This window comes from Salmo salar, chromosome 03, assembly GCF_965601325.2.
Source record: "Salmo salar chromosome 03, fSalSal1, whole genome shotgun sequence".
Classification (NCBI taxonomy): Eukaryota; Metazoa; Chordata; class Actinopteri; order Salmoniformes; family Salmonidae; genus Salmo; species Salmo salar.
In genome coordinates this window covers 33736687-33762500 of record NC_138293.1, presented here as the reverse complement: position 1 = coordinate 33762500, position 25814 = coordinate 33736687, and the positions used below count along the sequence as shown (strand labels likewise).

Genomic DNA, 25814 nt, shown 5'->3' with positions numbered 1-25814 from the left:
AAATTACCAGTTAATAAGCTAAGTTTACAGAAGCCACACCTTTTATGTTTCAGCCTGCAATGTTACTACGGTCACTGAAATGTACCTCAAGTTTGTCAAAATAGCTCTAAATAGGAAACTTGAAAAGAAACAGTTTGTGTTTGTAGTTAGTTGCTCTATTTGGCACATTTCCAACGGAAGTCCTTTGAAGGCAGTGCGCACAAGGCCACAGGGCTGGCTGCTAGGCCTTTAACATGATGACATCTACACCAGGAATGTAGGACTGAGGCGATAATACAGCTCTGACAAATGTTAAACAAGCTCTACTGACAACGGACTTGCCTCAATAAAACAACCCCAAACACCTACACACAAAAAAAGAAAACAGATATACTTTGGTGTGCTGTTATACAATACATTTAAACTGACAAGAAAACAGATATGCTTGTTGTGTTGTCTTATATTATTAAAGTCCTCACCTCAGAAAAACCACAACCTACACTTATATCTAATTCCATCAGAAGAATAAGGGTCCTTGTGTTGTGTTTGTGTAATATATTATTATCTAATTCTATTTCAAATATTGGACTGGATCTTACCTAGAAACTACACCCAAAGACCAAATATCCCAAGTGATTTTGCCCATATAGTGTTAGGGAATGTGGGCGTCTTCTTGGCTCTGTACTTTCTGGTGGAAAACAGATACATCATTTCATGGCAATGTGACCTCTGAAATTTCCACTGAGACTTTCAAATGAGAGCAGACCTTTTCGGAAATCCGGGCGGCACACTCAACTGCACTGAGGTGTTAGTAATGCTGGCAGTGAAGGGAGCAATAAGACCCTCCAAGAACATTACCCTTCAACGAAATCCATTCCCATCCTTCAACATCAACTCATCAAAACAACTCCACCGGCTAGCTATTCGTCGCCCTTTTGGTAGCATGGCAACACTCAAAACGATCAACAAAATGTCCTTGAGAGGTGATTGACGCATAAGAACTGTGACATGGCCTAGTGCTATAATTGCTATTTAAGACTTTTGATTTAATTTCCAGTTCCACAGCATGAAACCCTTAAATAGACTGCCCATTCCCAATTAGCTTTCAAGTAGGGGAAGTTAGACTCCTGACTCCAATTCAATAACCAGCACCAGGTTAGTCCATGCTGTCATGATACTACTCTACATTATGGCCCTGCATATGCTGCTTCTGTCTTGGCTTTCCTTATCCAGCATTTTCTAATCAAGGAGGAAAACATGGTGGACCTTGAGGGAAAGAGAAAAAAAATGTTACGGTGTGAAGGTCCTCCCTCTTCAGAGGCTGAGTAAAGTAAAGCCCTGTGCCTGTGGTTCAGCCTATCACCACAGCTCTCCGCTACACGTCCGTCCCCGACCTGCAGGCCTGGATCTCCCCACAGTGAACCACGGGACTGCTGGCACTCTGGGGGAATTGGAGGCATATGCGCCTTTCCATCTGTTGCTCCCTCCCCCCTCAGTCACTGCCTTCCAAATCAAAACCCCTTCTCTTCCAGAGACACTTGTGTGTGTGTGTGTGTGTGTGTGTGTGTGTGTGTGTGTGTGTGTGTGTGTGTGTGCAATGTTTTCCAAAGCCCCTTCCCTTCTCTTCCCTTCCTGTCAGTGGCCATCTGCTTGCAGGTCCAGCCCCGATCTCTGGCAGGAGAGACAGAGAACTTTCATGATGTGATCTGGATGGATAGAACACAGCCAGATTGAGAAACCAGGACAAATTCATTTGACTACCGCCTCATCCTCCCGAAAAAAAAAGGTAGCATTGGCGACAAGGTAATTACAGGTATCAAGTGACGATACACTAATTTGTTCATGCGGTGCACACAGATAGTGCCGAAAGGACAAGCCTTCTACAGAGGTACATTTCTAATCATAATGCCTAACCAGCAGTAATTGTAAATATCAAACTAGCTTTTAATGTAATACCACATCTGAGCTCCTCTCCACACTCATTCTGCTTCTATTCCTGGTGTGGTCATACATTCCCGAAGAAATTGAGTATATGGAAACAGACTCAGAAAGGATTTTAAAGTTTTCCTGGAGATTAGGCATAGACAGAGTAGATCATATTACAATTTCCCTTAAAAAAACTTTTAAAAAAAACTCTCCTCACCCCAACTCTCCGCAGTCGAAACCAGAGAAAAAAAAACAACAAAAAAAACTGTCCATCAATGGGAGAGAGAACCTTTGTTCAACAGAACAATGGAGAACATTCTGCTGTGGAGGAGGCATAGCGTCATAGAGACACTGCACACAGGCAGACCTACCACAACCTCAGACGCATTCATACCCCGTGATTGGCCTGTCGTTGGGCACGTCGCTGATGAGTGTCGAGGTCAGAGGTCAGATGTTGGAACTCATCTGAATGAGGATGGATGTAATGAGCTTTTTGACGCCGTGAATGAGTGGAATCGTATGGAGTAACCACGGGACAAAGGGGCTTTTGAGACTGAGGGCGAGGCGTGTGCAAGCGCCATGTCAACTGACACCCATGCATCTGTCAATGCTTATGGGGAAAGTCTCTTTCTGTACTCCTAGATTAAATCATTAAACGTTACAGGAGGCCGACTGTAAAAACCCATTAAGAGGATCTTTGACACTTCTCTTCAAGATTCAGGAAGGAAACTTAATTTTCGTATTTTTCCCTCCAGAAAATCAACACCGAGCCGCTGGGTTGGTCGATAATCTGTTGCAGGTATCTAAAGTGAAGGTAAAAAGCAACAATAGAGAACACCGTACAATGAGCAATCCCCGCAAGGGTGATTGACATGATGGTTTCATAGACCTTGCAGGAGTTCAATCCAACATTTTTTACATCACATCAATGAAAGCAAGGGGACGTTTGACACTGTACATTAAGGCTGCACAATTAATCAAGTTCACATTGAAAATCGCAATATTGACATGTGCGATATCTATATCATAAGAGATCTACAGTACCTTCAGAAAGTAATCATACCCCTTGACTTTTTCCACATTTTGCTGTGTTACAGCCCAAATTCAAAATGGATGAAATGTATATTTTTTTCCTTCACCCATCTACTCACAATACCCCCTAAATGACAAAGTGAAAACATGTTTTTAGGACATTTATTGAAAATGAAATACAGAAATATCTCATTTACACCCTTGAGTCGATACATGTTAGTCACCTTTGGCAGCGATTACAGCTGTGAGTCTTTCTGGTTTAGTCTGTGGTGAAATCCTGCACGGAGCCTTCACAAGTCTCTAAGAACTTTGCAGACCTGTAGAATGTTTGCCCATTAATATTTTCAAAATTCTTCAAACTATCTAATTGGTTGGTGATCATTGCTAGACAACCATTTTCAAGTCTTGCCATAGATTTTCAAGCAGATTTAAGTCAAAAATGTAACTAGGCCACTCAGGAACATTCACTGTCTTCTTGGTAAGCAACTCCAGTGTAGATTTGGCCTTGTGTTTTAGGTTATTGTCCTGCTGAAAGGTGAATTCATCTCCCAGTGTCTGGTGGAAAGCAGGTTTTCCTCTAGGATTTTGCCTGTGCTTAGCTCAATTCCGTTTATTTTTTTTATCCAGAAAAACTCCCCAGTCCTTAACGATTACAAGCATACCCATAACATGATGCAGCCACCACTATGCTTGAAAATATGGAGAGTGGTACTCAGTAATGCGATGTGTTGGATTTGCCCCAAACATAGCACTTTGTATTCAGGACAAAAAGTGAATTGCTTTGACAAATCTTTTGCAGTATTACTTCTCCATATGATAAAACTCATGTCATATACAGTATCAACATATGTTCAGGGTTAGGTAGCTTACTTTCTAAATGTAATCTGTTACAGTTACTGATCACAATTTTGGACAAGTAACTAGTAACTTTTGGATTACCCAAACTCAGTAACATAATCTGAGTACTTTCAATTACTTTTGGATTATTTTTTACCTTAAGAGGCATTAGAAGACAAAAAGGATCCATCAAACATTTGATGCGTCATAATAGTGGTATCTTACTTGTGGTCAGGCTCGCTCAGGTGGAGCAAACTTAAAACGTGCACCTTTTTTCAGTGCTGAATTGAATGTCATTGAGAAAACAGAAAGGTGTCATAATGTATGTTTTTTTCACAAACATCACTTCTGTATTTTAAAGTAGTCCAAAAAGTAATGATGTAATTTAAAATATATATATCTGTAACCTGATTACAATATCTTAGCTGGTAAGGTAACTGATTAGTTAAAACATGTTGTAATCAGATATACCCTGAATATGTTTGATGTACAGTTACAAGATGGCATGCCGTCATACCCTGGGTTGTTCTGAACAGAACGAGCCTGCTTGTCTGGTTCTGCACTTCACAGCGATGTATGGACTTTGACTGGCAGCCGTTCTGAATTTGAGCACCTCGCGAGACAAGAAGTTGCTTCCATCCCTCCCGCTAATTGGGCAACATCAGCACATTTTTTGTTGTCTGAGTTTGGAAATCCTGTAAATGAAGAGGACTATGTATTTTGAAAGATGAGACATTGAGGATTATAGTAAATACTGCTTTGATGTCATAGAAGCAAGCCAAACACCTGTGAGTCCAAATGTGCACTTCACACCTCCATATTAAAACCATGTCATGTACATTGTCAACGTTTATGATCACTGTTTGATGTACAGTTACAAGATGACATGGCGCCATACCCTTGGTTGTTCTGAACAGAATGAGCCTGTTTGTCTCTTATGAAGAAAATTCTCTCCTGCTCACGCACCTCTATGCACTCATCACTCCTTTCTATGCGCACCAAAATTATCTGTTTCCCTGAATTTCATTGTTAAAGCCGAACACTGTAATATCGTATTTTATAACTTAGCTATGTTGGCAGTAGAACAGGCTTTCAAATGATGCCCACCTGACCCAGATTGCAATTTATAATGGACCGTTTTTGGGTTGTGTAAACAACAACAGTAATTGTGTGAAGGTGGGGATGCAGGGTTGTGTTCCAAACAACTACAAGTCTGCTCACTCTAGTTCCTCAATGGCACAGCTGAGAGAGCTCAAAAAGAGCACCTTATATTTCAAGACTCTTTTTAGTCATAAAAGTGATTTAAATGACTTAGGAACTGTGTCCACTTTGGAGAGGAGTATGGCCACTTCGAGACAGCAGTTAGTCCTCTCACTCAAACCCTTGTCATTTTCTTTTGTCTTATGTTGCACCTACCCCATATCTTCCAGGAATATTCTCATCATGTTACCGACTGTATAAAATAGTATTTTCAGATTTTCGCGATCAACAAATGCAGCGAAAAGTACTGTAAATGTAAAAAAATGCACATAACACCAACAATGTAATGTTTGGATTCAGTCTTGTGTCGGGTGAACTGATGTGCCCTCAACTTTGGTCAAAAATATTTCCCATAATCTCCAAACTGTTCCCTTTCAATTGCTACCATGCTTTTACTATTTCTTCTGTAAGAAACATTTCAATTTATCCCTATTCATATAGGCCAACTCCCACAAGTGTAAAGGGTTAATGTAAATCATTCTATTTTAATGATTCCAATAGTTCACCCAAGTGTTTTGATCTACTGTATATCGCAAGTCAAATCGCAATATTTCGTGAAGAAAAATTGTAATCGCATATCGTGCTGCCCTACAGTACATCGCTTTGATGAAAAAGTAAGCTTTGCAGCCATGCTTTTGAGCCCTCAAACTCACCTCTGGACCTCGAAGCCAGTTCCACTGCATTTTTTTCATTGTTCCCCTATTACCAGGGACTGATTTAGACCTGGGACAGCAGGTGGGTGCAATTAATTATCAGGTAGAACAGAAAACCAGCCGGCTCCAGACCTCGTAAGGTAAGAGTTGAATACCCCTGCTTTAGAGCATAACGCTACCAGCTTCCAGTATGTAGTACAGCGTTTCCCAAACTCAGTCCTCAGGACCCCAAGTCCCAACACTACACAGCTGATTCAGACCATGAAAGCTTGATGATTAGTTGATTATTTGAAATCAGCTGTGTAGTGCTAGGGCAAAAATCTAAACCTGCAACCTTGGGGTTCCAAGCAGTTTGGGAAACCCAGCTATAGTAACAACCGAGGAGCATTGTGCATTTTGTATTCCTTTCTTCCTTAAACGAAACACAATTTGCCCAATGACAGAACATTTGAAATTCAAAACCGTGGGTGTCAAGATAAATAGTTCAAACTGTCAGAGAAACAAAGGTGAAGATTGCTTGAAGTACAATGTGTCTGACAGACAATCTAAAAGTGACCGTTATAAATTTGTTACAGTTTATGCTTCTCTCAGTGGTTGAATACATGACAAATTCAACAAGCTGCGGGTTCATTCCAGGGCATACTAGCGTCTCAGGCACATGTGTTTATACACCCGGCTTTACTTAGGTACAGATCTACAGCCAGTAAACAGTCTCCCAGCTTCCCCATAAACACAACATTCCACATTAAAACACTTCATAAGAAATACAGGTGGTGGGGTTGACTGACTTTCACTCTGCTCTCTAGTAAATGACTGGTTCTGTGATGAAAACCTGAAATATATTGGGCTTTATACACTATAGTAGCAGGATGTTCTATAGTGATCAATACCTTTGGATGTTATATCCCATCAGTATCTAGGCAAACTACCGCCTAGCTGAGCTCCTGTGCACCAAACACTCGGTAACTTCAATCTCCGCTCAACAGTGTGTGTGTGTGTGTGTGTGTGGGGGGGGGGGGGGGGGGGTGACTTAACAAAATAAGTTAAGAAGAGAAACAGGTGCATCGATTGGCATACAGAAACCACTTTGTCCATACTACCCCAGGAGAAATAAAATCTAGAGGAGTAGGCCTTACTGCCTTTAATGTTTGTTTAATTATCAGCCTGATAGGCGGTGTCAGCATCACCCTGAGAGCATTGACAATGCAAACAGTAATTGCCACTTAAATGATTGACATCACTGAATAGGACTGCAATTACAGTCATTTCAGTCTCATTTCAACATAATGGTTATGAGGAGAAATCAATAACTTGTTCCATTGCAAAAAGCGGGAGAGACGCAATGTTGTCACTAGGTTCTTACAGGCCTGCAGAGGCGCTACGGTCAGTCTGGTAATTGACTTGGAGAGATGCATAGTGTATGGGCAGGCTGCTTGTGCCAGAGGACAACTTATGTCATGTGCCACACTCTGGCAGCAGGCTGGGCTACTCTGTGTCTTCTCCCTATCGCTCCCTCTCTATGTGTGTCTCCTCTGTATCTCTGTGTCCTCTCGATTGGCATTACTGTACACAATGTACCATTGTGCTCGACTCAGTATTGAAGTGAGTGCAGGCTTGTTAGCCCATGCTTGAGAGCCCCATTCTGCATCCCTACTTGCGCCGTTGTGGGTTCAGGAGGTAAGGCCACTGCCCTTTCTTTAACATTGGATGCCAGGGTTAGTGTGTGGATGATTCTCTTAGAGCCAATGCCAGTTACAAACACAAATTAAGGTTAATGAATAGTAATAAAAACAATGAACATACAGTGCATTCGCAAAGTATTCAGACCTCTTCACTTTTCCCACATTTTATTTACATTACAGCCTTATTCTAAAATGGATGGCGTAGATTGAAGATCCATCAATCTACACACAATACCACATAATGACTTGTATTTGGGGAGTTTCTCCCATTCTTCTCTGCAGATCCTCTCAAACTCTGTCAGGTTGGATGGGGAGCTTCGCTGCGCAGCTATTTTCAGGTCTCTCCAGAGATGTTCGATCGGGTTTGTGTCTGGGCTCTGGTTGGGCCACTCAAGGACATTCAAAGACTAGTCCCGAAGCCACTCCTGCGTTGTCTTGGCTGTGTGCTTAGGGTTGTTGTCCTGTTGAAAGGTGAACCTTCGCCCCAGTCGGAGGTCCTGAGCTTTCTGGAGCAGGTTTTCATCAAGGTTCTCTCTACTTTGTTCCGTTCTTCTTTCCCTCGATCCTGACTGGTCTCCCAGTCCCTGCACCTGAAAAACATCCCCAAAGCATTATGTTCCCAACACCATGCTTCACCGTAGGGATGGTGCCAGGTTTCCTCCAGACGTGACGCTTGGCATTTGGACCAAAGAGTTCAATCTTGGTTTCATCAGACCAGAGAATCTTGTTTCTCATGGTCTGAGAGTCTTTAGGTGCCTTTTGGCAAACTCCTTGTGGGTTGTCATGTGTCTTTTACTGAGGACTTTATGGCACTCTACCATAAAGTCCTGATTGGTTAAGTGCTGCAGAGATAATTGTTATTCTGGAAGTTTCTCTCATCTCCACAGATGAACTCTGGAGCTCTGTCAGAGTGACCATCAGGTTCTTGGTCACCTCCCTGACCAAGGCTCTTCTCCCCCGATTGCTCAGTTTGGCCAGGCAGCCAGCTCTAGGAGGAGTCTTGGTGGTTCCAAACTTCTTCCATTTAAGAATGATGGAGGCCACTGTGTTCTTGGGGACCTTCAATGCTACAGAAATGTTTTGTTACCCTTCCCCAGATCTGTGCCTCGACACAATCCTGTCTCAAAGCAATATGGACATTATCTTTGACCTCATGGCTTGATTTTTTCTCTGACATGAACAGTCAACTGTGGGACCTTATATAGACCGGTGTGTGGCTTTCCAAATCATGTCCAATCAATTGAATTTGCCACAGGTGGACTCCAATTAAGTTGTAGAAACAGCTCGAGGATGATCAATGGAAAAAAAGATGCACCTGAGCTCAATTTCGAGTCTCATATCGAAGGGTCTGAATACCTGTGTAAATAAGGTATCTGTTTTAAATTTTTTATACATTTGCAAAAATGTATAAACTTGTTTTTGCTTTGTCATTATGGGGTATTGTGCGTAGAATATTTTAGAATAAGGCTGTAACCTAACAAAATGAGGAAAAAGTCAAGGGGTCTGAATACTTTTCAAATGCACTGTATGCTATTGTAATAAACTGCTGTTTCATGGTTGTTTTGGTTTTACTCTACAACCACATCGTTGGACATACCTCAAATACAAGACAATTGAAAACCTGAGATTCTTTACTATAAGAAAGCAGGGCAACCTCAAGAGAACTTTCCAGTTTAGTATGAATGTAGAAGGTAAGTTGAAACACAAATGAGGGTAGCAATTAGAACAGCCGTCGCCAAATGAAACCAGGGAAACACGAAGAATCTAGCAATATTCCCAAGGCAAGCAGTCTTATTAATGGAACACTACCCCGGCCCTCGTTGGAATGACTGTCTAAAAATAACACTGAAATCACATTAGAGATAACAATCTGTGAGGAGCTGCTTCTGTATCTCAACAATCTGGATGTTACTTTCACACTTTTCGCAGCTAACACAAAAGTGCTTTTTCCTTTCTAAAGCAAGCATACCCTGATTAAAATCCCTCCTACCGGTAATTCCATTGAGGTTACGAGGTGTGAATGATACTACAGTTTCAAAAATAACAAGCCTCTCTTCCCAGCCTTTGACCTAGAAAAATCTCATTCACACCTGAGATGAAGTCTTAACTCTGGTCGGTGTCCCCCTCTCTTTAAAACGAATCAATTATACAGAGGGGATGTAATATCATATCTTGCCTGATTATTATCAGCTGTATATTAGCATAGTACGCATAACAATCAGTTCATTAAAGATGCATTAAAAACAATGAATAAGTCATCTCTTCTTCTAATTGGATAAGAAACAAGGCCCAGAAGTCAAACAGAGGATATTTTAATGACCGACTGATCAGATTCAGCTTCTTTTTTTCGATTTAGGTAACAGTCTACTGCACATGATTATCTCTCTGGCCCTTCTGTATTACTGCCAGGGACAATGAGCCATTGGCCATATTGGTTATTATACATGACAATCACAAACTGACCCAAATTCATCTTCTGCTTTGATCCTAACCCCTCGGAAAGACACACAAACATACGCAGGTTGGAGCAGGTTGGATAGGGTAATGTTAAGTGTTCCACTTAAATCTATGGAATCTTTGACAGAGGCTTCTAGTAGAACGCACATTGTGTTCTTCCCCTTAACACGCTTTTATACATGCATTACACGCTTCTCAAAAACTCACATTCATAGCTTATCATCTTCCTCAGTACCAGAAAATGTTGCAATAATGGTTTGTCTGTTATATCAGACTGATCTGCAAACAAACAAGATTAAACATTCATATTAGCTAAGGGTCATTTTAAACCATGTCTTGTGCACTATATTGTTTGTATGATGGTGAAAAGCCTTGGTTATACTGCATTTGCTAAACCAATAAAACTTTGATCACAAAAAAAAGTCAAAGCGATCTCTTGCTGCACCTTTGTCTCGGGTTCTTGTGATTGCAGTAAATTTGCTCACTGAGACCAACTAGTGCATGGAATATCAACCACTACTGCGAAGGGAGTGGTGACAAGAGAAACATCACCTAGTACTATTACTACTCCGTACGATCGGTCTCAAACAATCATTTAAAAAGGTGTTTTCCACTAGGTGAAAACCTCAATTCACAAAGAAGATATGTTAAAAAGGAGGCTGCATTTTTCTGAGGGTGGTAGAATTTTTTTTCTCTCCAGTACTTTCAAATGAAGGCATCAGAGCCAGCGGTTTCTTAGCAACAGAGACTCAGCAATGATGCAAGATTGAAGGGGAATGTGCAGTTCTACAGTACAGGTGAATTCTGTAGACTACACTAATGTCTCCTGTTAAAGCTTTCTGCAATGGGGACATTAGAGCACTGCAGGGTACATTTAGAATGCTAAAACACATGGTATGTCAAAGATGAATGCAGCTTAAAAAATGCGGAGCTTGCTGACAAAAGTAATCATAGACGTGCATTGTTCTTGGGGCATTCGACGTTGTCATAAGGTACACAAACACACTATTAACTGGCTTTCAGCTCAAATCAAATAACTTTTTGGTATAATTGAAGATGCTCAAAACTATCAGGTTTTAGAAGGAAAATAATAGATACTAATTTGTGTCACACACACTACGATTAGGCAGTGAACCAGAAAACTGCTCAATCTCATTAAAACAAATATGCTGCATTTTTTAAGAGGGCGACATAAAAGGATCTAGTGTTACCCTATCCAGCCATTGCATAAAGCCTTGCCTTCATTGAGAAAATTATGTAACAATTTGCATCAAACCAAGTCGGTGCTATTCCTCAAAGCCTAAAAGGAGGCACTTCCCAAGCTGTGACTTCACAAGTCACAGGTTTTATCTTGACACATCCATGACAAGTACTAGAGGACCAACCCCATTCACTGAAACAACACTGCTGTGTCAACCAAGGTGAATGTTATGATGTTACGAGGCACCGGTCATTACATCTCATCATATACCAATGTAACAGTGTTGCTTCGGTCCCTCTCTTTGCCCCAACCTGGGCTCGAACCAGGGACCCTCTAAAAACATCAACAACTGCCTCCCACAAAGCATAGTTACCTATCGTGCCACAAAAGTAAGGGAAACAACTACTTCAAGGTCTAAGCGCGAGTGACGTCACCGATTGAAACGCTACTAGCGCACACCGCTAACTAGCTAGCCATTTCACATTGGTTACACTCACCCCCCTTTGACCTTCTCCACAGCAACCCCAGCAGCTGGGCAGGCCAAACTTTAGCAATCTGGGTCAACAGCATCAATGTAACAGTGTTATTTCCATCCCTCTCCTTGCCCCTCGAACTAGGGGCCCTCTGAACACGTCGACAAGTCAGTCAGTCACGAAGCATCGTTACCCAACGCTCCACAAAAGCTGCGGCCCTTGCAGAGCAAAGGAAACAACTACTTCCAGGTCTGAGCGAGTGACGTCACCGATTGAAATGCTACTAGCGCGCACTGCTAACTAGCTTGCCATTTCACACAGGTTACACCCACGCCGAGGGAACACGTCTCATACACTAGCGGCTCACGCCTGAGTACAGTTGCTACTGAACCGCCACTGTGAAGAAATTTCTCAGTTTCTCAAGAAAAATGAGGTCATTGACATTTAAAGAGGAAATAAGGAAGTGTTTGTCCATGTAACTTGGAGGTTGAATCCGATGGAAACAAGGTTATGGTTAGTGACAATACACAGCGTACCCAGTCTAATCCAAAGATCAAATCTAATATAACTGCAGCTCTACTCAATAGTAATCAAAACCATACAACAGTAAGTGTCACTCTAGCAAGTCTAGCATAATGGTACAGATATTGATTTCTGTCAAACAACCAAATCAATTCTACCTGTTCTGTTACTGCTTTGTTGATAAGTTTATACCTGTGAATAATAGCGTTGCTCCAATGTATTGATACGCAGCACTGTCTGAGACATGGGAAAATTCTTTCTCGGTGAAAGTGAACCTGTGGCTTTCTCATGGTCACACAACACAAGAGTTCCACATCAAATCAAATTGTATTTGCCACATGCTCCAAATACAACAGGTGTAGACTTTACCGTGAAATGTTTACTTACAAGCCCTTTTCCAACAATGCAGAATTAAAAAGTAAGAACATTTCCACACACAAAAAAAGGAAATAGTAACACAAAATAACAATGAGGCTATATACAACGAGTACTGGTACCGAGTCAATGTGCTGGGGGTACGAGGTAGTTGAGGTAATATGTACCTCTTACTTTTTGGAGGGTATTTTCTTAAAACTGCAATGATGGTTAAGGGCTTGTAAGTAAGCATGTCACTGTAAGGTCGACACCTTTCAACACCATAGTACCCTCAAAGCTCATCACTAAGCTAAGGATCCTGGGACTAACCACCTCACCTCCCTCTGCAACTGGATCCTGGACTTCCTGACGGGCCACCCCGAGGTGGTGAGGGTAAGTAGCAACACATCTGCCACGCTGATCCTCAACACTGGCGCTCCACAGGGGTGCGTGCTCAGTTCCCTCCTGTACTCCCTGTTCACCCACGACTGTATGGTCAGGCACGATTCCAACACCATCATTAAGTTTGCAGACGACACAACAGTGGTAGGCCTGATCACCGACAACGACGAGACAGCCTATAGGGAGCAGGTCAGAGACCTGACCGGGTGGTGCCAGAATAACAACCTATCCCTCAACGTAACCAAGTCTAAGGAGATGATTGTGGACTACAGGAAAAGGAGGACCGGCCACGCCCCCATTCTCATTGACGGGGCTGTAGTGGAGCAGGTTGAGAGCTTCAGGTTCCTTGGTGTCCACATCACCAACAAACTAACATGGTCCAAACACACCAAGACAGTCGTGAAGAGGGCACGACAAAGCCTATTCCCCCTCAGGAAACTAAAAAGATTTGGCATGGGTCCTGAGATCCTCAAAACGTCCTACAGCTGCAACATCGAGAGCATCCTGACTGGTTGCACCACTGCCTGGTACAGCAATTGCTTGGCCTCTGACTGCAAGGCACTACAGAGGGTAGTGCGTACTAGAGGTCGACCGATTAATCGGAATGGCCGATTAATTGGGGCCGATTTCAGGTTTTCATAACAATCGGTAATCGGCATTTTTGGACACCGATCATGGCCGATTACATTGCACTCCACGAGGAGACTGCGTGGCAGGCTGACTACCTGTTATGCGAGTGCAGCAAGGAGCCAAGGTAAGGTGCTAGCTAGCATTAAACGTATCTTATAAAAAACAATCAATCAATCTTAACATAATCACTAGTTAACTACACATGGTTGATGATATTACTAGTTTATCTAGTTTGTCCTGCGTTGCATATAATCGATGCGGTGCCTGTTAATTTATCATTCAATCATAGCCTACTTTGCCAAACGGGTGATTTAACAAGCGCATTCGCGAAAAAAGCACTGTTGTTGCACCAATGTGTACCTAACCATAAACATCAACGCCTTTCTTAAAATCAATACACAAGTATATATTTTTAAACCTGCATATTTAGTTAATATTGCCTGCTAACAAGAATTTATTTTAACTAGGGAAATTGTGTCACTTCTCTTGCGTTCTGTGCAACAGAGTCAGGGTATATGCAGCAGTTTGGGCCGCCTGGCTCGTTGTGAACTGTGAAGACTATTTCTTGCTAACAAAGACAGCCAACTTCGCCAAACGGGGGATGATTTAACAAAAGCGCATTTGCGAAAAAAGCACAATCGTTGCACGAATGTACCTAACCATAAACATCAATGCCTTTCTTAAAATCAATAGACAGAAGTATATATTTTTAAACCTGCGTATTTAGTTAAAAGAAATTCATGTTAGCAGGCAATATTAAACTAGGGAAATTGTGTCACTTCTCTTGCGTTCATTGCACGCAAAGTCGGGTATATGCAACAGTTTGGGCCGCCTAGCTCATAACTAATTTGCCAGAATTTTACATAATTATGACATAACATTGAAGGTTGTGTAATGTAACAGGAATATTTAGACTCATGGATGCCACCCGTTAGATAAAATACAAAACGGTTCCGTATTTCACTGAAAGAATAAACTTTTTATTTTTGAAAAGACAGTTTCCGGATTTGACCATATTAATGATCTAAGGCTCGTATTTCTGTGTGTTATTATGTTATAATTAAGTCTATGATTTGATAGAGCAGTCTGACTGAGCGGTGGGAGGCAGCAGCACGCTCGTAAGCATTCATTCAAACAGCACTTTCGTGCGTTTGCCAGCAGCTCTTCGCAATGCTTCAAGCATTGCGCTGTTTATGACTTCAAGCCTATCAACTCCCAAGATTAGGCTGGTGTAACCAATGTGAAATGGCTAGCTAGTTAGCGGGGTGCGCGCTAATAGCGTTTCAAACGTCACTCGCTCTGAGACTTGGAGTATTTGTTCCCCTTGCTCTGCAAGGGCCGCGGCTTTTGTGGAGCGATGGGTAATGATTCTTCGAGGGTGGCTGTTGTCGATGTGTTCCTAGTTCGAGCCCAGGTAGGGGCGAGGAGAGGGATGGAAGCTATACTGTTACACTGGCAATACTAAAGTGCCTATAAGAACATCCAATAGTCAAAGGTATATGAAATACAAATGGTATAGAGAGAAATAGTCCTATAATTCCTACAATAATCTCAACCTAAAACTTCTTACCTGGGAATATTGAAGACTCATGTTAAAAGGAACCACCAGCTTTCATATGTTCTCATTTTCTGAGCAAGGAACTTAAATGTTAGCTTTTTTACATGGCACAAATTGCACTTTTACTTTCTTCTCCAACACTTTGTTTTTGCACTATTAAAACCAAATTGAACATGTTTCATTATTTATTTGAGGCTAAATTGATTTGATTGATATATTAAGTTAAAATAAAAGTGTTCACTCAGTATTGTTGTAATTGTCATTATTACAAATAAAACATATACACACACATATATATATATATATATATATATATATATATATATATATATATATATATATTTAAAGGCCGATGAATCGGTATCGGCTTTATTTGGTCCTCCAATAATCGGTATCGGCGTTGAAAAATCATAATCGGTCGACCTCTAGTGCGTACGGCCCAGTACATCACTGGGGCTAAGCTGCCTGCCATCCAGCACCTCTACACCAGGCGGTGTCAGACGAAGGCCCTAAAAATTGTCAAAGACCCCAGCCACCCCAGTCATAGACTGTTCTCTCTACTACCGCAAGGCAAGCGGTACCGGAGTGCCAAGTCTAGGACAAAAAGGCTTCTCAACAGTTTTTATCCCCAAGCCATAAGACTCCTGAACAGGTAATCAAATGGCTACCCGGACTATTTGCATTGTGTGCCCCCCCCCCCCTCCCCCCCCAACCCCTGTTTTTACACTGCTGCTGCTCATCATATATGAATAGTCACTTTAACCATATCTACATGTACATACTACCTCAATCAGCCTGACTAACCGGTGTCTGTATGTAGCCTCGCTACTTTTATAGCTCGTCTTTTTACTGTTGTTTTATGTCTTTACTTACCTATTGTTCACCTAATACCTTTTTTGCACTATTGGTTAGAGCCTGTAAGTAAGCATTTCACTGTAAGGTTTCACTGTAAGGTTTCACTGTACCTGTTGTATTCGGCGCATGTGACAAATAAACTTTGATTTGATTTTATCTGTTGTATTTGGCACATGTGAAAAATTTAATTTGATTTGATGTCGTTAGGGGTAAAAGTGACTAGCCAATCAGGATAGATAAAAATAGTAGCAGCAGGGTGTGTGAAAGAGTGTCTGTGTGGTGTCAATATGCATGTGTGAGCGTTTGTAGTGTGTGTATGTGTGTGTGTGTGTGTGTGTGTGTGTGTGTGTGTGTGTGTGTGTGTGTGTGTGTGTGTGTGTGTGTGTGTGTGTGTGTGTGTTGAATATGTCAGTAGAGACTAGTGAGTGTACATAGAGCCAGTGCAAGAGAGTCAGTGCAAAAAAAGGGGGTCAATGCAAATAGCCATTTGATTTACTCTTCAGCAGTCTTATGGCTGCTGCGACACCAGGACAGCGGAGTCAATCACCACCTTCCGGAGACACCTGAAACCCCACCTCTTTAAGGAATAGCTGGGATAGGATAAAGTAATCCTTCTAACCCCCCCTTAAAAGATTTAGATGCACTATTGTAAAGTGGTTGTTCCACTGGATATTATAAGGTGAATGCACCAATTTGTAAGTCGCTCTGGATAAGAGCGTCTGCTAAATGACTTAAATGTAAATGTAATGGCTTGAGGGTAGAAGCTGTTCAGGAGCCTTAGCGCTTGCCGTACGATAGAACAGTCTATGACTTGGGTGTGTGGAGTCTGACAATTTTTAGGGCCTTCTGACACCGCCTGGCATAGAGGTCCTGGATGGCAGGGAGCTTTGTCCCAGTGATGTACTGGGCTGTACACAGTACTCTCTATAGCGTATTGCGGTCGGATGCCAAGCAGTTGCCATACCAAGGGGTGATTCAGCCAGTCAAGATGCTCTCAATGGTGCAGCTGTAGAACTTGAGGATCTGAGGGCCCATGCCAAATCTTTTCAGCCTCCTGAGGGGGCAGAGTGGTTGTCGTCCCCTATTCACGACTATGTTGGTGTATTTGGACCATGAGAGGTCCTTAGCGATGTGGACACAGAGGAACTTGAAGCTCTCGGCCCACTCCACAACAGCCCCATCGATGTGAATGGGGGCGTGCTCAGCAGTCAGTTTCCTGTAGTCCACGATTAGCTCCTTTGTCTTGCTGACGTTGAGGCAGAGGTTGTTGTACTGGCACCAAACTGCCAGGTCTCTGACCTCCACGCTGTAAGGCGTCTCATCGTCATCGGTGATCAGGCCTACCAACATTGTGTCGTCAGCAAACTTAAATGATGGTGTTGGAGTTGTCCGCAGTCATGCAGTCATGGTGAACAGAGAGTACAGGAGGGGACTAAGCACACACCTCGGAGGAGGCCCTCGTGTTGAAGGTCAGCATGGTGAATGTGTTGTTGCCTAACCTCACCACCTGGGGGCGGCCTGTCAGGAAGCCCAGAATCCAGTTACAGAGGTGGGTGTTTAATCCTTGGGTCCTTAATTTAGTGATGATATTGGAGGGCACTGTGGAGTTGAACTCTGAGCTGTAGTCAATGAACAGCATTCTCACATAGGTGTTCATTTTATCCAGGTGGTAAAGGGCAATTGGGAGTGCAATAGAGATTGCGTCATCTGTGGATCTGTTGGTGCTGTATGTGAATTGAAGTGGGTCCAGGATGTCTGGGATGATTGTGTTGAGGTGAGCCATGACCAGTCTTTCAAAACATTTCATGGCTACAAATGTGAGTGCTACAGGGCAATAGTCATTTAACAGGTTAATTTGGCATTCTTGGGCACAAGGACTATGGTCATCAGCTTGAAACATGTAGGTATTTTAGGCGGTCTGGGAGAGGTCGAAAATGTCAGTGAAGACACTTGCCAGCAAATGCTCCGAGGACACATCATGGTAATCCATCTGGCCCTGCGGCCTTGTGAATGTCAACCTGTTTAAAGGTCTTACCTACATAGAAAGTGTGATGACATAGTCATCCGGAACAGCTGGTGCTCTCATACATGGTTCAGTGTTGCTTGCCTTGAATATAGCATAGAAGTAATTTAGCTCATCTGGAATGGCTCGCTTAGCAGGATCCGTCCGCATTAGTGTCCCACTCCTTGAAAGCAGCAGCTCGAGCCATTAGCTCAGTGAGCATGTTGACTGTAATCCATAGCTTCTAGTTGGGATATGTACAGTACCAGTAAAAAGTTGACACTCTTACTCATTCAAGGGTTTTTCTTCATTTTTTACATTGTAGAATAATAGTGAAGACATCAAAACTATGAAATAACACAAATGGAATCATGTAGTAACCAAAAAAAGTGTTAAACAAATCTAAATATATTTTATATTTGAGATTCATCAAAGTAGCCACCCTTTGCCCTGATGACAGCTTTGCACACTCTTGGCATTCTCTCAACCAGCTTCATGAGGTAGTCACCTGGAATGCATTTCAATTAACAGGTGTGACTTGTTAAAAGTTAATGTGTGGAATTTCTTTCCTTCTTAATGCGTTTGAGCCAATCAGTTCTGCTGTGACATGGTAGGGGTGTTATATAGAAGATAGCCCTATTTGATAAAATACCAAGTGCCATATTATGGAAAGAACAGCTCAAATAAGCAAAGAGAAACGACAGTATATCATTACATTAAGACATGAAGGTCAGTCAAAGTTTCTTCAAGAGCAGTCACAAAAACCATCAAGTCATATGATGAAACTGGCTCTCATGAGGACCGCCACAGGAAAGGAAGACCCAGAGTTACCTCTGCTGCAGAGGATAAGTTCATTAGAGTTACCAGTCTCAGAAATTGCAGCCCAAAAAAAATGCTTCCCAGAATTCAAGTAACGGACACATCTCAACATCAACTGTTCAGAGGAGACTGCATGAATCAGGCCTTCATGGTCGAATTGCTGCAAAGAAACCACTACTAAAGGACACCAATAATAAGAAGAGACTTGCTTGGGCCAAGAAACACGAGCAATGGACATTAGACCAGTGGAAATTTGTCCTTTGGTCTGATGTGTCCAAATGTGAGATTTTTGGTTCCAACCACCGTGTCTTTCTGAGACACAGAGTAGGTGAACGGATGATCACCGCATGTGTGGTTCCCACCGTGAAGCATGGAGGAGGTGTGATGGTGTGGGGCTGATTTGCTGGTGACACTGTCTGTAATTAATTTAGAAATCAAGGCACACTTAACCAGCATGGCTACCACAGCATTCTGCAGCGATATGCCATCCCATCTGGTTTGCGCTTAGTGGGACTATCATTTGTTTTTCAACAGGACAATGACCCAACACACCTCTAGGCTATGTTAGGGCTATTTTACCAAGAAGGAGAGTGATGGAGTACTGCATCAGATGACCTGCCTTCCACAATCACCCGACCTCAGGCCAATTGAGATGGTTTGGGATGAGTTGGACCGCAGAGTGAAGGAAAAGCAGCCAACAAGTGCTCAGCATATGTGGGAACTCCTTCAAGACTGTTGGAAAAGCATTCCAGGTGAAGCTCGTTGAAAGAATGCCAAGAGTGTGCAAAACTGTCATCAAGGCAAAGGGTGGCGACTTTGAAGAATCTAAAATATATAATATATTTGGATTTGTTTAACACTTTTTTGGATAGTACATGATTCCATATGTGTTATTTCATGTCTTCACTACTATTAGACAATGTAGAAAATAGTAAAAATAAAGAAAAACAAACCCTGGAATGAGTAGGTGTGTCCAAACTTTTGACTGATACTGTAGTCTCATCGGGTATCCCGCATGCCGGCCTCTATAATGCCGCCTGTTCTTCCTCAGAGTGTCAGGGATTTGGGCCTGGTCCGAATCATAGGTTTGTTCACAGTTCCTCATATATTTTACAATGACTTTAAACCTTGACCTATGTAGGTCCTTTCAATGCATAATGATTCATGTTACAGGTACTATTCACCACACACACACTACTCTCTCTCTCTCTCTCTCTCTCTCTCTCTCTCTCTCTCTCTCTCTCTCTCTCTCTCTCTCTCTCTCTCTCTCTCTCTCTCTCTCTCTCTCTCTCTCTCTCTCTCTCTCTCTCTCTCTCTCTCTCTCTCTCTCTCTCTCTCTCTCCTCTCTCTCTCTCTCTCTCTGGTTTGATCTATGTGGCTACTTTTTCTTTCAGTCTCCTATGCAAGAAACAAAATACGTTGATAAACACTTGTTGTTATGATAAGCCTTTGCCGCCGCTAAGACCAGCCCTTTATCTTAAATCCTTAAACATGAGTGTGCGAATTAGTTTCTAAATCCAAATGAAGATTTAAGCCAATTGAGACTAATTCAACCATTTAGAAAATGGATAGGGTGGTGGTGGAAACGTGCATTAGATCTTTGTGTAAGTGAGTTGTCATAATCCCTACATCTCTTTAAGTCTCAGCACAGTTTATAGTGTTGGACAGAATCAAAACCCCCTATTTCACAGGTGATATGGAGGTTAATGGTTTGAGTGGCATGCTAAGAAATAGGTGCCCTTACTGTTATACAGGATACTGCCCTGTATTTGAGAGAATTAGTGTGTGCTGCTGGCAGTGAGGCGTCATTACGCAAATCTGTAGGCTATTGAACTCAGATTGCAATGTACAGCAAGTATCCATGCACATATGTTTTTGTTGTTATTCTCATTCTGTACGTGTTGTTTAGTGACTTGTTATTGTGTCAATTGTGGCATCTATGTCTCTGTGTAGGCCTACTATATGTCACAACTAAGCCATATTCTGTGTTGTGCTGAGAAGCAATAAAAAATAAATGCAAAGGAAATGGTGGTTCAACACCGTTCTGGTTCAGGAGCAACATTTTTATATTCACCACTAATGACAACAGAAAAATCTTGCATATCAAATCCAGATATAATAATGTATCTGCCTGTATCAGAACGTGAGACTGTTGTCACCAAACAAAGAGTTGTAGGCTACCTCCATGGCGACAATGTTGCTATTGCCCATCATGGAGATGACCGACAATACTAGGGCTGACTGCGAGTACTTGTGACAATTGCTGTGTACCACAATATATGCTTTCCCTGCTGCTCACCTTCAATAGAGATCACATGTTCTCGGATCTGGTTCTGGAGGGCCAGGTCATCAATGCGTTCGATCAGGTCGTAGATTGAGTAAATGTTCGGGTGGACCGATTCGAACCGATGGATCTCAGCCCGGATGGCTGCCGAGTTGGACAAAACAAACTGCTGGTTGCCTTGTTGGCCGGCCTGGGAAGCCTGGCCCGATACTGTTCCCGAACCGAACTGACCCTGCCCTGAGCCTCCGGATGATCCTGATCCGAACTGGGACGGGATGGACTGGGGTACTGGTACCGGAACGGGCGCTGGGACCGTGCCTGGTGTGGACATGGCGGGTTGGGACTGCTGCGAGATACCGGACACCGACCCCGATTGGAAATTCATCTTGGTTTGAACAAATAACTCTTTACAATAGGAAAATAAATGAATAGACCCGATGTAACGATTTCAAAATTATGTGATCAAAAGGAGTCCGCGGGAACTAGTGGTCTGAAAACGAGACGGCACAGACGCATCAATTGGTCGCCAATTGCAACACAACGCGGTTCTTACTCATATTATTAAAACTTGATGTGGTTCATTTTCCGTTATAAGCTATGTACTAAGCGCTTTGGCCGTGTCCTGCCCTTTTCTGTAAATCACAAACCGCAATGCCTACCTACCACTAGATACTCCTTTTCGTGGCTATCCGCTCCCTTTTAGTGATTTAATCGAACGGTTTTCCTTGACTGCTCTGTCAAAAGCAGACAATGGGCTTGGCTTCGGCAAGACGCCCGGGTCCACTGCCTACTGAATCCGTTGTTTCTGCGTTGAAATTAAATCACGTCGAGTCCTCTTTGGTCCAAGTGGTCCCTGCCCAGCGCCCTCCTCCGCATTTTGTAACGTCACCCATCACGTAATTGTAGTCTACTTGAGATGGGGGAGGATGTACTTTGATTGGATGCTTATGTGGAGGAAGAATAAAGCAACGTGCTCATAATTTTTATAACCTAGCCTACCTGACAGTTACGCAACCATATCATTGGGATGATAAGGGGAAAAAAATGACTCTAATACATTTTATGTAGGATACTATATTTCTATATTCCCTTGCACCACCTCCGCAATAGGCCACACACACACGTTATGCACTCCGCTGTCAGTTGTTCTGGTGTCTCCTCTCTTACAGTTTACCTAAAAAACAATGTTGTTATCATCTTTGTGTTTCTTCAACATTTTTCATCCTTTCATTTGACACAATACCATAAGGGAAATCTTGTCAGCCATACCAAACAATCAACCCTATTTTGACCTATATAACATACAACCAAATGTGACATACAGACAATTTCTGCTTTCATATATTGAGTTCAGACTATTCTCTGAGGAGGGCCCTTTCCTCTAATGCTTATCCCTGAAAGGACAAAATAACTCATGATTCTCTAAGGAAATGATGTGAGCAGTGTTAAAGTAAAAAAAAAACATACAGAACACTCGAATATTTATAGATACGAGGTAGCAAAACACACTAACCAGCTTAACAGAGAGATATTCCATTACAATAAATCAAAAACATACCATTGGATACTCCCAACCCACATTGGCTAAATAAAGGTTAAATAAAGGTAAAATAAAATAAAAATATATTTAAAAAAACATTTGCTTCACATACTGTATAGGCTACAACAACTGGAGTAGTACATCACATGAGAAAGGATGCTTCCATCAAATTATTTCTCAAACAGTTGAAAAATGTCATCTATTTCTCATTCAAATGTATTTCAGCCAGAACAATGGTATAGGCCTATGAGACATTAGGTATCCTTAGTTAGAATTCACTCCAAGGGAAGAGAAAGAGCCATCTACTGGTTTGTCTGTAAAACACCCATTCTGCAGTGGGGAGGTGTGTTGTGGGGTGGTGTGCGAGTCTGGAGAAAGAATACATGACAATAAATCAAGAAACTGACTGCTATAGCTGAAAAATCCCCATGGATAGATGATGAATTGAAAAACTGCATGGCTGAGAGGGATGAGGCAAAGGGAATAGCAAATAAGTCTGAAACACAGCAGATTGGCAAACATACATTAAACTGAGAAATCACGTCGCTAAACTTAACAAAAATAAGAAGAAACTATACCATGGAATAAAGATAAATTATATAAAGAATGATAGTAAAAAGCTCTGAAGTACTTTAAATGAAATTCTAGGCAAAAAAAATATGGCTTGTTTGTAACAAAACCCTTTGATATTGCCAACCCCTTTAATACATTTTTTTGTTGACAAGATTAGCAAACAACAAAAGCTGAGCCTTCATATTCATGCATAACGGACCAAATAATGAAAGATAAGCACTGTAGCTTTGAGTTCCGCAAAGTTGGTGTGGAAGCAGGATTTTTTTTCTATCTTTAAATAAGTAAATTGCTTGGTTGCAGAATACATTGCGACTCCTGTTTGCCACGTCTTCAATTTAAGCCTAGAAGACGCTGTGTGCCTTCAGGCCTGGAGGGAGGCAAAGGTTATACCGCTGCCCAAGAATAGCACCCTTTAATGGTTCAACAGCCGACCAATCAGCCTGCAGCTTTTTTGTTAGATTTCAGTACATTGGTGTTATAGATTTACATCCTCTGCCTTATCATGGATTGAGGGTTACCTATCTAATAGAACACAATGGGTTTTCTTTCATGGAAACCTCTCTAATTCACATTTTTTTGAGTGTGGTGTACTGCAGGGCAGCCAGCTTGGGCCATTATTGTTTATAGTTTTTTATAATGACCTTCCACTGACCTTGAATAAAGCCTGTGTGTCTATGTACGCTGACGACTCAACCTTATTCATGTCAGCTACGATAGTAAAATAAATAACTGACACCCTTAACATAGAGTTCCAGTCAGTTTTAGAATGGGTAGCTAGCAATAGGCTGGTGTTAAATATCTCAAACACTAAAATAATAATTTTTGGGGACAAATCCCTCACCACTCAACCCTAAACCTCATCTAGATCTATTACTGAATAATACAATAGAGCATTTCGCTTTATTCTGTACATAACTCCGAGATATCCATTTAGTATGATATTTTACATTTTGTATGGTATGTATTAATTTGTGGATGTCCGTCATCCATTTCGTATGACATGCCGCGAGTTGCAATTCGGGACAATATGTTACAAATTGCAAATCGTACATTATGTTACGAATTTGCAAAACGTAAAATATTTTAACTAATTTGCTAAACGTATGATATGTTAGCTAGGTGGCTAACGCTAATGTTAGCTAGCTCTAGGGGTAAGGGGTTAAGGTTAGGGTTAAAGTTAGGAGTTTTGTCTCACCTGGACTACTGCTCAGTTGTGTGGTCATGTGCTGCAAAGAAGGACATAGGAAAATTGCAGTTGGTCCACAACAGAGCAGCACGTATTGCACTTAGATGTACACAGAGGGCGAATGTCAGTGGTATGCATGTCAATCTCTCCTGGCTCAAAGTTGAGGTATTGTTGGGTTAATGGTACCAAACTATCTGTTCAAGATGTTGGCACACAGTTCTGACACTCATCGGTACCACACAAGACTTGCAGCCAGAGGTCTCTTCACAGCCCCCAGGTCCAGAACAGAGGCTGGAAAACTCATAGCATTAAATAGAGCCATGACTACATGGAAGAAACAACTATTTGACTTTTTTATTTACCAGGGAATACATATTGAGACTTAAGTCTATTTTTAAAATGTGCCCTGCACCATACAACACAAATATACACATTATACACAACAACAACAAAAAATGCTTTTTCCATATGCACAAAAAGCTTATTTCTCTCAAATTATGTGCAGAAATTTGTTTATATCCCTGTTAGCGAGCAAGTCTCTGAATGTTCTTGAGTGGCCCAGCCACAGCCCGGACTATTTTTTTTGGAAATTTAAAAAAAAAAAAAAGGTTTTGCTTTGTCATTATGGGGTATTGTGTGTAGATTGATGTTAGGGGAAAACAATTTAATCCATTTTAGAATGAGGCTGTAACGTAACAAAATGTGGAAAAAGTCAAGGGGTCGGAATACCTTTTAAACGTCAAATCCATATCAATCCAAATGTCTAAGTATTTACTGTAGATGCGGGAACACGTTCAATTGGAAAACCATCTAATGAGTTAACATGTAGTTTATCTGAAGCATTCTTACGCAAGATTAAAAACAACATGTATTTTATTTTGCCCGTTTTTAAGTTGTAAATCAGCAGTGGATTCCTGCATAGCTACGTATTACATCTGACTGTAGTTTTGGCCAATAGCATATATAATAGCATCATCTGTATATAGATGAAGTTTAATCTTTTTTTACAGATTGACCAATGGTGTTTATATAAATAGTGAACAGAACAGGTCCCAAAATCGACCCCATCAGAATCAGATTTAACCCTATCAATCACGATGGAGGGGGTTCTGTCACTAAGATCATCCTGAAACCATAAACAGGCGTCAGAGCTCAGACCTATTGAGGACAACTTATTCAATAAAATAGCATGATCAACATTATCAAAAGCTTTTGAAAGGTCCACATACAAAGCAGCACATTTCATTTTAGTGTCTAAAGCATTGAAGGATCATTAACAACTAAAGTGGTTGCTGTAATAGTGCTGTGCCCAGGCCTAAACCATGATTGGTTTACATCAAAATACATTTCTCAGATAAAAAAGAGCAAGGTTGTACATTTACCAAGGATTGTAGAATCTTAGCTAGACACGGAAGCCTTGTAATGGGGTAACAATTATTAACATCACTACTATCCCCACCCTTATGGAGTGGCAGGATAAGAGCTGATTTCCATACTTTTGGAATATGTCCTGATAACAATGTTAACTAAAAAATGTGGGTTATTGAGCCAACAATGATGGGCGCTGCACACTTAAGCAGACCAGGATC

At 41.7% G+C, this 25814-nt stretch overlaps 1 protein-coding gene across 1 annotated transcript in view; it reads right to left on the bottom strand.

The window, feature by feature from the left end:
- The window catches only part of LOC106599824 (arf-GAP with GTPase, ANK repeat and PH domain-containing protein 3), a 219838-nt gene extending 198043 nt beyond the window's left edge, over window positions 1-21795 (bottom strand). The window contains exon 1 of the mRNA XM_014191164.3: window positions 20942-21795. Within this exon, the coding sequence (XP_014046639.1) occupies window positions 20942-21311 (370 nt within the window). The 5' untranslated portion in view covers window positions 21312-21795. The remainder of the gene's footprint in view (window positions 1-20941) is intronic.
- Between the last annotated feature and the right edge of the window lie 4019 nt (window positions 21796-25814).